This window comes from Ochlerotatus camptorhynchus, unplaced genomic scaffold (genome assembly GCF_037179485.1).
Source record: "Ochlerotatus camptorhynchus isolate MF236.1 unplaced genomic scaffold, CSIRO-AGI_Acam_v1.1 ptg000639l, whole genome shotgun sequence".
In the NCBI taxonomy this organism is placed as follows: domain Eukaryota; kingdom Metazoa; phylum Arthropoda; class Insecta; order Diptera; family Culicidae; genus Ochlerotatus; species Ochlerotatus camptorhynchus.
The window spans coordinates 1,833,670-1,845,354 of record NW_027041118.1 but is presented as its reverse complement, the minus strand read 5'-3'; the positions used below and the strand labels follow the sequence as shown (position 1 = coordinate 1,845,354).

General features: G+C 42.1%; 1 protein-coding gene across 1 annotated transcript; it reads right to left on the bottom strand.

The window, feature by feature from the left end:
• Positions 1-7,683: 7,683 nt before the first annotated feature.
• LOC135714378 (cuticle protein 38-like) lies at positions 7,684-8,674 on the bottom strand. The gene is made up of 2 exons (XM_065237726.1): positions 8,567-8,674; positions 7,684-8,419 (listed from the first exon to the last, which is right to left on the bottom strand). Exons 1-2 carry the CDS (start codon positions 8,660-8,662, stop codon positions 7,814-7,816), a joined length of 702 nt encoding a protein of 233 aa, XP_065093798.1. The 5' UTR covers positions 8,663-8,674; the 3' UTR covers positions 7,684-7,813.
• Between the last annotated feature and the right edge of the window lie 3,011 nt (positions 8,675-11,685).

Here is an 11,685-nt window from a genome sequence, read left to right as displayed (position 1 = left end):
CATGCTATCTGGCAGCTCGTGATAGGTGTATCCTTTTTGTGACGTTACACTCTTTATCGACTGCACTGGACTCAAAGCAAAACTGAACCAGTTCTTCATTTATATACTCCAACCAAGGTTATCTGTACATCTCGCCCGCTTGCGAGAGCTAATTTGACATTATGAAACGATCAGCACAAATGCATCCGCATGGCCGTCTTCGAGAAGAGTTCATTGTTTTGTTGGTTTTCCGGACCCGTTCCGAAGCACAACTTCTCGTGCCCCAGGATTGGCTGGTTGTATTTTTTCCCACCTCGTACGTGGTCGTATTGAGCAGCAGCAGCAGCAGCAGCAAAGGCCGGTTGTCTTCCTTGTTCGCCAGAGATGCGATATTTAAGACTGAACATCCTTGGGGTTGGTTAAATATAAAGAGCATCTCGCAGGCCGGTGGTGAAAGTAGATCATGTGTGGTGTGGTGCTTCGTAGGTTAAGGCCACGAATGATTGTACTTATTTCCAATTAATAGACCCCAGGAAGGACTTACGGATTGTTTCGAATCTTTGGATCACGAATAGGTAATCTTTTAATAAACTGAACACGAAAGTGGAATTGCCAGAAAATACGAACAGCAGCTATATTGAGGTTGAAATTTAGTCTTGTGGTCAGGGAAGGTGAGACATCGTTTATGATTAAGGTTATATAAACTGGAAGCCCTTGCTCTGATGTCACTTCGCATTTTTCGAAGTATTATTATCAGCTGCTGGGCAACATACATTTACAAGACTACTTCCCCATACAAATATGGAGAGGCAAAGTTTATGCCTGAAATCACAATAATGTGCGACATTTACTCCCTAGAAAATTCGAAGTGGCAATGCCAATCAGCCATTCTGCAGAATATTTGTGAACGCTGGAATGTATCACCTTAACCTACTGGAGAGTAATTTATTGATATTGCAGTTAAAAAAGTAGGGCCGATTCTTAATTATTGACGCTGCTATCAGAGAAATATTTGAACTGCACCATATACGGTTAGTAGAAGCCCGCTAAAAATAATCATCACATCGTGATCTATGGGGAAGAACATCCCATGCTTATAGTTAATTAGATTATCAAGCTTGCTTCTTGTAAAACATGAATTTACATGATACTTTAATTAATATCTCGTAATCCTGACCATCTAAGAAGTTTCTGTATGGAGATAAATTGTTCAGAGGACCAAGTCCATTTGGTTGGTGAACAGCAGTTAAGAAATGTCTCACTAAGCGGCGCTAGTGTACATGTGAAGTTATAGTATTAGTAATAAATCAAGATGCAGACCACGCAGGAAGTTACTGTCTTCAGTAAAGTGGTTCAGGGGGCTCAAATCCATATGATTGGTGGACAGAAGTTCAAAATTGTCTCACTAGGCGATGCTAGTTTACATGTGGAGTTCGTTGATTTCCTCAATGAACATAGCATAGACATCGCCGTCATCACCGAAACACACCTGAAGCCGGAGATAAATGTTCACCTCCCCGATTTTCGGCTCGTAAGGCTAGACCGGACCAGCTCCTGCGGAGGAGAAGTGGCTTTCGAATTAAGGAGAAATATTGGCAGTCGACTGCTACCGAGTTTCCAGCTGAAGATGATCGAAGCGGTGGGTGTGTCAGCAACATGGGAGACAACATATCGCAACCTGTGACCCACCAAGAGCTGAGTTCGGACCACTATCCGGTGGTGGCCGATGTTGACTCATCCGTCAACCGATTCCAAGCTTCCCGACGCAACTACCATCGCGTCAGCTGGGACCAGTTCCAACACTGTGTCGACTCCACTGTCGACTGCGGTGGCCTTCCGGAGACGCCCTAAGACGTTGACCGGTGTCTGCATTCCATCGAGGAGGCGATATCCCGGGCCAAAGAACAACACGTGCTAGTATCCAGACATCGTCAGCCCTCACGAAGCTGAGGTTGCTGAAAAGATTCCCAATATTTTTTTTTTCCGAGGAATCCGAGATTACGGCTGACGAACTGTTGGCCTATATCAAATCATCTAATAATATGAAGGTCCCAGGTTTCGACAACATACTGAATGTACTACAACCATCGGGCACTGATTTTTAATCTGTGCCTCCGACTTGGCTACTTCCCTTCGTGCTGGAAGTCACCTAAAGTCATACCCATCCGGAAACCTGGGAAAGATCCGTCTTCTCCTTCAAGTTATTGTCCAATCAGCCTTCTCTCAGGGTTATCAAAACTGTTAGAAAGATCAGTCTACCACCGGCTCCTCAATCTTCCAAAGAAAACAACAGTTTGGTTTTCGGAAAGGTCGTTCATTCTACATTCTCAGACGGAACAAGTCTGTTTCGAAAACATCTGCCATGACGTTGTTGGACGTTGAAAAAGCGTTCGACAATGTCTGGCATGATGGCCTGGTGTTCAAATTGCAGCACTATGGTATTCCAATCTTCCTAGTGAAGATCATAAACAACTATCTATCAGACAGGACGTTCCGAGTCTCTCTGAATGGCATCACATCGGATGCTTTCAACATCGGTGCTAAGGTTCCACAAGGAAGCATCCTTGGCCCCATTCTATTCAACCTGTTCACCTATGCCAGCTCTCCCTGATGGTGGATCGTTGTCTTTGTTTGTTCGTTTTCAATAGCTGGAAGATCCGTATCAACGTGGCAAAGACCCAGGGTATCATATTTCCACACTCTAAATCTCCCAGACTTGTTCCGACGGTGAATAATAAGGTCTGCCTGAACGGTAGAGTGGTGAAATGGTCGAAAGAGGTAGTCTACCACGGCTTAAGGGGGGAAATACAAGTAAAAAAAAACTTTATCGATTTTTTATATTTTACTTTAAACATTTTAAAAAAAATGCTGCAAGCACGAGGAAGACGTTATCTATGGCCCCGGTATCGTCGATTAACTGTAAGTTCCAGAAATCATGTTTTTACACAACCCAAAACTTTCAACGCGTTTTTCTTGAAACGGTGTTTTCCAAATTGGCGGGAAAGATAACTCAAAAGGTTCTCATCCAAATGTCTTGAAACCTGGCGCATCTTAAAGGAAATAGATGTTTACTCTATGTGAGTCACTGATATTATGAATAAAATAACAATAAATAATTTTCACTTCTGCCTAAAGTGGAAAAAAAACAGTGTGTTGATCATATAACGCCAGGGTTTGTTTTACCCCACCTTGTTCTACATATGGCTATTATTTGTACAAACTCTTCTAAACCATCAAATAATTAGAATTATTGAAGCAATTCCCTTTGACGGTAATGAAATATGTATCAACTTTCAAAGCAGATAAAATGGGGGGGGGGGGGTTCAAAAAGCCAGACCTGTATTGAAGTTGGCACGGGGTGTGCCTAGTGTAACTCCTCTAAAGCCCATTCCTTACTATTTCCTCTGCCTGAATCCCTCCGGGACCACGCTGAAGTGACTACTTCAAGGGGGCTGACACTTCTCATACTCTCAGTGCTAGCTGGCGTTGCTAGATCGCTGCTCCTCTCTCCATTCCAAGTTCCTTCCTCTGGAGACATTTCATCGACGACATTCTCCACGTTAAGGACAGGCATCTCCCTTCGCACTGTCTCGCAACTTGGACAGTCGAAGACCACATGCTCCGACGTTTCATCCACGTTGCCACACTCCGGACAGAGGGGTGACGCTGCGTGTCCGAACCGATGCAGGTATTAACTGAGGCAGCCATGGCCAGACTGGAACTACGTCCGGTGGTGGTTTACTTCCCCGTGTTTTCTGTTCACGTTCAGAATTGGTAATAACCGATGTGTCCATCTATAATTATCCACCGTGTTCCACTTCTATTGCCACTTTGCCAAAGACTCCGCTTTCACCACTTTCCGTACTCTACCAGCTTCTATATGACAGTAGCACTCACTGTCCTCCGCCGGGTGATGCCGATAGGGATCATTCCGGCGATACCGCATACTGCTTCCGATGAGATGGTTCTGTACGCACTCACGACTCGCATGGCCATGAGCCGTACTGCTCAGTTTCCTTTGGTTCTACTTCATTTCCATTGCTGCACACCGAGCTGGATCTCCATACCTTAGTATCTAACCAGAATACGCCTCTTGATATTGCTAGTAATAGAGTTTTTCAGCATGATTCTAGCTATTGTGTGATGGCCTTCCCAGCATTCTCATAGACATATTCGACGTGGCTGTTGAAGTTTAGCCGGTCATCGATCATCCCAATACTACTCCCAGGTATTTGAACATGCGCTTCAAGGCAAAGGCGTGCGTTGGACCAAGGATGGAGCCTTGTGGAACGCCCATTGTGATCCTAATCGATCTCTATCCTATACCTGTTTCGTAGACCAGAACCACGCTCTGGAATTAACTCCTCAGAATGCTGCACAGGTAGTCAGGGACCCTCATTCTATGCAGCGCTTTGGCAATGGTTTTTCAGCTGCGCTGTTGAACGCATTCTTGACGTCGATCGTTATCACAGTGCAATATAGATTTCCTATTCGCTTCTGTTTGGACGCCTTCTCGGCTCTCTCGACCATTGTCCGAATTGCATCCACCGTTGATCTCCCTTTCCGGAATCCAAACTGCCTCTCCGACAATCCAAAACAAAAACTGATTTGGTTTGAGCATTGTCCCTTTAAATTGACGATGTTTTGACGAAGGACTACGTCTGTAATTTCTATATGGGGGTACATTTTGTGAAAACCGAAAATGATAATGTGTCCGTCGCGAGTTTTGGTCGTGATTCAGCCGTGAATCAGCAACTTTTCCACTTGCAAAAGTGCTCGGCTGCTGGTCTCTCGCCGGTTCCGGAGATTGCGAGCAATATGAAAGATGCCTCGCTGGATACGCCCAAGACTGGACGGGTGGTAGCTGGTGGCCGCGAACCATCTCCCAGATGACCATGGCAATGCAAGAAAATTTGTGTTCGTTGAAGGAAGTATTATGATAAAGGTACATCACGAAATGAGCTGCAAAGGTTAGAGAAAATCAAAACTACGGAACGCATGGATTGGAGGATCAAATGAACATGGTGAGACCTCTCAAAATACATTTTATAATTAAAAAAAAAAAAACATAAACTATATACGTGCCTGGTTTGAAAAGAATATGTTCGAACCTGGAAGCGTGTATGTCATACCAATATCCATTTGATAACGGTGATGCATACATGCGGGGCTTATTGTAAGTGAAAGTAACCTCGGAATGGGCGTGACTCTCCAGACATTCTGAAATGGGTTGCTGGATCTGCAATAGAGCTATCACCTTCTAACTCCCGGACTAAAGCTGTCTACAATGACCATAAATGCGACATTGTAGAGAGAGTTATTCCATAATAACACTGCCGGCCAGTGGGGGTTAGATTGAATACACACACACACACACACACTTTGTGAAAACCGAAAATGGAACATGTAACAAAATTATGAAAGATTTTGAACGTTAATAACTCAGCTGCCCCTTGACCAATTTCAATAATTTTTTCACCAATCGATCAGAAATATTCCTACGCATTTGTTAAGACTTCAGCATTTTCAAAATGTCACTATTGAAAATTGCATGAATATACAATTGTTGCTATGATAGTTAAAATTATCACCGATTGCCTGCAAAAAGCGAAGTTGAATTCCATCTTGTCTCACCAAATGATATTTATTCAACCACCGTGTGGTGTGCGGTGGTGCTCTCCAGTACAAAACTAAACCCCAATAAAACAATTACCATACCAGAATGATAACCCAAATGATTGAACTACTCCACAAATGGTTTGGATGATAGCGCAAACACGTCGTTAAGCAAAATAACCATACAAATTTTATTAGGAAAGGCTCCCCCCAAGCAGCTAGCTATCAAGGCTGGCCTCAACCGTTGATCAGATTCAGTTCCAATAACCGTGTGTAGTGGTCAAGGTCATCAGGTAGGGTAAGACTTCCTCTACCTGACGGTAATGTTGGTTTGCGTGGGCGTGCTTTGAATTCCTAAAAATCATCGAGAGAAGCCATTGTTTACAAACGCTGTTACGCCTAATTCCAGCTCTATCTAGATATGTTTAAATCTAACATCAAATGTACATTAGGACAACAATTAATTAAGGTGCAATTTCAAAAACCAAAGTCGGTCGCGGCATGAAAGTGGTCTGATTTTGATCCAGAGATGATGGTTTAATTCTAAGTGGATAGGAATTGTTTCTACAAATATGTTAATATTAAGACATTATTTGAAAATGTCACAATTGAAAATTGGACGAATGTGCAACTGTTGCTATGAAAGTTGAAATAATCACCGATTGCATGCGAAAAACGATTTCCCTAACCTAGATTGTGAGTGGTGGTGTTCTCCAGTACACAACGAAAGGCTGCCTGCAAGCAGCGAGCTGCAGCCCATGTGACCATCCATAGAAGGAGGAAGAAGCCGCACAGCTATTGATTGGAATCAGTAGCTCTTCGTGAATCGCTGTGGGCCATCTATGTCAAGCGCGTCATACTAATGAGTACAAACAGAGAATAAACACTCAAATTCCTATTCCTACACAACACACAAGCTCCTGCTGCAGCTAACAATTAAGATTTATTATATAAGACCACGTAGTCCTACGTCACCATTGCGTACAACCCCATACGGCTGTCCCTTGTAGTTTTTTATCTCTATTGAATTCGAGAATTTGCGTTGATGAAATCTCTTGAAAATTGTAAGTCAATCAAAACTTTATCAAAACGTATGCACATTTTACCCCCGCTTCACATTACAGCGAAGTGTAAGAATAATAATTATTCATAGCGTGGAGTTTGAGAATCCATATTTATAATCTCAAAAATTTAGTGAAATCTGCAGGCTGACAAAATCGGGAAAAACGCTGACAGAATCGGGGTTAGACAAAATCGGGGCTAGGCAAATTAGGGAGCTGACAAAATCGGGAAAGCTTTGTATTATATACGTTTCCATAGTTGCCCTGCGGTATTGCAATATATATATATATTTTTTTTTCGATTTATGGACTTGGCTTATAACTCCTTTTTGCGCATTCATTAATGGGTTACTGTTCGGGATTTATAGTACACCAGAGAAATAATGGTCCACCCTAAACTCAGTATCTAAAGGCGCAACTATAAGGCAAGATCATGATGGAAGTTCGATCTAAAAAAGGTGTCGGAATAATTAATTTTTCGCTTCCCTGAGGATAGATTATCATTACATGTCATACATTATACGCATGCGAAAATGGCACAAGCATATAAAACTCTCATCTGGCCCTCGGATAGCCTAGCCGGAAAAGGAACGATATTACCAAGCCGGAGATGGTGGGCTCGATTCCCGGTCCAGTTGTGGAAATTTTCCTCGAGTGTGCTTGAAACACAATCTACAAATTCATGCATTGATTGGCATGGAAAGCTGTCAATTAAAAGCTGTGAAAGTGCATCAAGAACACTAACTTGAAAGCCGGCAAAACTGTAGCAAAAGAAACGTAAAAAGCCAAGAAAAGAAGACAGAAAATTTAAATGTACAACTACGGAAATGCTTTAAGAGATCTTAGTTGAGAGCAGGCGAAAGTTTCTAGTCCAACATAAATGATGTAGAATTTTAGAGGGAGGGTGAGAGGTTTCATTTGGCCATGTATTAGCTATAGAAAAATACGCTACAAGAGGAGACCCCCCGTCTAAACAGACCATCATCGGAGGAATTTCGAACGTTTTTGAAAATCAAATAAAACAAACTTTTACAAAATATCACTACCGAACGATTTATTCTCTCGCTCAGGCATTACCTTTCCGATCTTTCACTAGAAACAACCAAAGCGTGAACAAGAGAAAAATAATCCGACAGTCATCCTTCAACTGCTAGACATTAGTGTTTGGCATACACGGCTGGGGCATGAGCATAGGTCAGGGCTGGCTGGTAGCTGGCGTAGGTCAGGGCCGGGGCAGCTTCAACGTAGTGAGTCTTGGTCAATGGAGCAGCGGCATAGGTGAAAGCTGGGGCAGCGGCGTAGGTCAAAGCTGGGGCAGCCTCGTAGTAGTGAGTCTTGATGGCTGGGGCAGCTTCGACGTACTGGGTCTGGATGGCTGGGGCAGCCTGGACGTAGTGAGTCTTGACGGCTGGGGCAGCGTAGGCGATGGCTGGAGCAGCAGCGTAGGCCTGGTGGTAAACGGTCTTCTCAACTGGAGTAGCGACGACGGTCTTCTTCACAGCTGTGGCAAAGACTGGCTCCGAGATCTTGGCATCGTGGTGAACAACCGACGAGCTGTGGTGGGTGACACCACTTGGGACGTTCTTGACAACGGTTCCGACGTGGGCAACGGTTGGCTCCTCAATGATGCTCTTCTGGTAGGAAATCTCCTTCTGAGCGACGAGGGTAGGCTGATGCACCACAGACGTGTATGCCAAAGGCGAAGCGACCAAGGTTGCACTTGGGGCAGCAGCAGCAACGGCAAGAACAGCAGACAACACCACCTGGATTAGGACACACGCACGAAAACAGAAAATAAATCACATAGATTAGTCACCGTGGAATGCTGCCCTCCATCGTCATCATTCGAGCGTAACTATAGATGCTATGCTAGAGCTGAAATAACGAAATCTCTTATTAAGGATAATTACCAATTTGAACATTTTGAAAGATTGTTTCGCAAAGGTCTGTGTCGAACAGTTGTTGTTGATTGTTTGAAGGTATATGATTTGACTGTACCTCCTCATCGACCCGACGACGCTTTTATATCACACTCAAAACAGAACGATCCGAATGATCCGGACTTGGAACGAAGCAGTAGCAGCAGCAACAACCGGGGAGGACTCCCTGCCCACCCGAACGCAACACCGAGTACGTACCTGGTCGAGAGTGCGGGTGAGCGGCAGCCGAAGTTTCGCGTCACCTCGTCGCACACACATGTTCTCCTGCTTTTGCCACTTGCAGCCTTCTTCCTCTTGCGTTGGGGCTTACTTACATCTTACCAACGCTCAGAAGCTTCAATCACGGCTCGGGAGGTAACTTAAGAATATCGGGAAAAAAATCCAAACGTATAAAGTTGATTCAGGCTATTCTTGGCGGCTAGTCGCATAATATGCTTCTCAAATTTTGCCTACAATGAGATCATACAAAGAACTCCACAACTGGACGACATGCTACACCACTTTTGCGGTATCGTTTGGCACCAAAAGCAACAACCACCAGAACCGGATAGGAACGATTCTTGATGCTTCGCAACATTTGTTCTGACATTTTCCATTCTCTCCGACCGGGTGCACAGCAAAAAAATAATTTTGATATCACATCAAAGTGGATGCACTACAATCATGTCGAAAATTTCATGTAATTTTTATGACCACATAAATAAACAAATGCAGTAAAAGCAGCGTAATGTCAGTTCATGCATTGTATTAATGATAATTTTGTCCTTTGTAGCAAGTAATATTACACCATATTTTCGACATGATTGTAGTGCATCCACTTTGACGTGATATCAAAATAATTTTTTTGCTGTGTGGAGTAATGCTTGGCATTTCTAGTGATTGAGGTGTAGGAATGCCGCAACTCGCATAAAAATGTCAACTAGATCTGGAATAAAATTGGGCGTAAGGGACAATGAACTTGAAAGCTGTGGTCATAAAGCTATTTACGGCTTTACGGCTGACTGAAAGTGGAATTGCTGTGTACTATGAGTAAAGATTTTGCAGAAAAATAAACATAAAACAATTGGAATTTAAATTTACTCACTATTAAAAAAACTCTGCGAGTTTTATACACTCACAGCATTCTAATCAATTGATCAATTGAGATTGGTAAACGAGCGTAATAAACTTATGGAATTTTTGTAATCTACATTTAAAAAGGAATCAAAATCCAAAACTTCGTTGAATTTTCTGGAACCATTTTAATGCCTCCCCGGTTATTGTTCTGTATGAGCTCAGCTGTCAATTTGAGAGCTTACTGATAATATGTGAAATAAATCAACAAAATCTATGAAAAAAATGTACAAATATCGAAAATTTGTTCGAAATTAGAGAACCCTATTCACAACACATTCAAACCTAGAAGATTGGAGCCACCCCTAGCTCAGCCGGTAAAACCGCAGTTTAAAGCAACACCGTGCTGGAAGTGGCCGGATTCGATTCTCAGTCCAGTCTAGAAATTTTTCGGGAATAAAATCAAGACTTCCCTGGGCATATAGTATGATTCTACTTGCTATACAATTATACTAATGCAAAAATGGTACTGGCTTAGAAATCTCTCAACTAACAACTTTGAAAGTGATCAAAGAACACTTAGTTGAGATCCGGCATTAAGTCCCAGTAGGGACGCAATAAAACCAAGGAAGGCGAAGATTGGGCTTTAAAGCCCTACTCGCTTTTTCTGACATGATCAATTTTAAGAGGCTTTAATTAGACTACCGTTACTCAAACCAGGCCTTGAACATTGTCTGCCTACTGAAATTGAGACATAGTTGATACACACAATCAAGATTAGTATTCCGTTATTTATAGGGCTGCGAGATCTGCCATCGGACTATGCTCCTATTTTGGGCCGAGAGACAATCAATTAAGTATGGTTCGCTTTAACATCCCCAATAAACCAATACCATAAACGAACGGTAACCCAGACGGTATCCCACAAATCGATAGGTTGATATCCCGAAAACGTCGTTAAGCTCTATATTAAAGCTATTTTGGTGGAGGTCTACGGTCATTCGTTTGCTATAAAAACACATTTTTGAAAATTAGAAAACCATTTGATGTCTTGATGATGTTTTGTACTTATAAGATGCAAGAAGAGTTTGTAATCAATGTGTTTGAGTCAAGTGTTGAGGAATTTAGAGAGTCGCAATCAGTAACTTTGTGATAAGTGAATATTCACTCTCTTGGACTCTCTAAAACCGAAATTGACCGGTTTCATGTGTCAAACACATGCTTTACGATCTATTCTAGTGATTTTTAAGTGCGAGATATCATCATAACATCTAATCATTTCATTATAATAGCAAACTAATGGTCACAAACCAGCCTCTTTGAGGCAATGAAAGTAGTCAAATTGAACTGCGGACTGTTTTTATTCGTGCTCCAAAACGGATATTCATTGTTTCATTGAAAATTACTCACATTACTCACCCGTATTCTCGTTTTCGTTCGAGCCGTGTTTTCCATACAAAAAAAAAAGATTAATTGCGTTCATCTCCTCAATTAAGATCTAAGACACCATTTGAGAGGTGTTCAAAATATTGAATCGTGTTTATTTCCTTAATTAATGCCTAAATTTAAATGCTGACATCGAGAGGGTGGAAGTTTTTGCAAGTGATTTTTCGGAATCTTAGGTCAGTATTTCTTTTTAATTATTTATAGAAATAACGACGGGATAAAGTTAAATTTGTGTTTAATGCATATATATGTTTTTAAGTAGAAGATTGATTTTACCGTGAATGGTGGCTAATTACAGATCATTTGGATGAGATCCTTTCCAGCTATTTGATTAAATTTAACTCAATTTTACCAAATAACGTCTCAAAAAAGCTTGATGGCTGCCAATTTTGCTTACTGAATAGAAAATCGTCTGTTTAAGACGTTTTGATCAGAAATTCATATCAATTCCTTTTCAAGAAAAGTTGTTGTCGTTGTCTGTGAGGTCGCCACTGGGACCAAAATCTAGTAACAGCAAGTTGAACGGGAAATTGATCGTTTTTTTGTGATATAAGAAGCTCAGTGGCCAGTGGCGACCGATTTTGCTTATT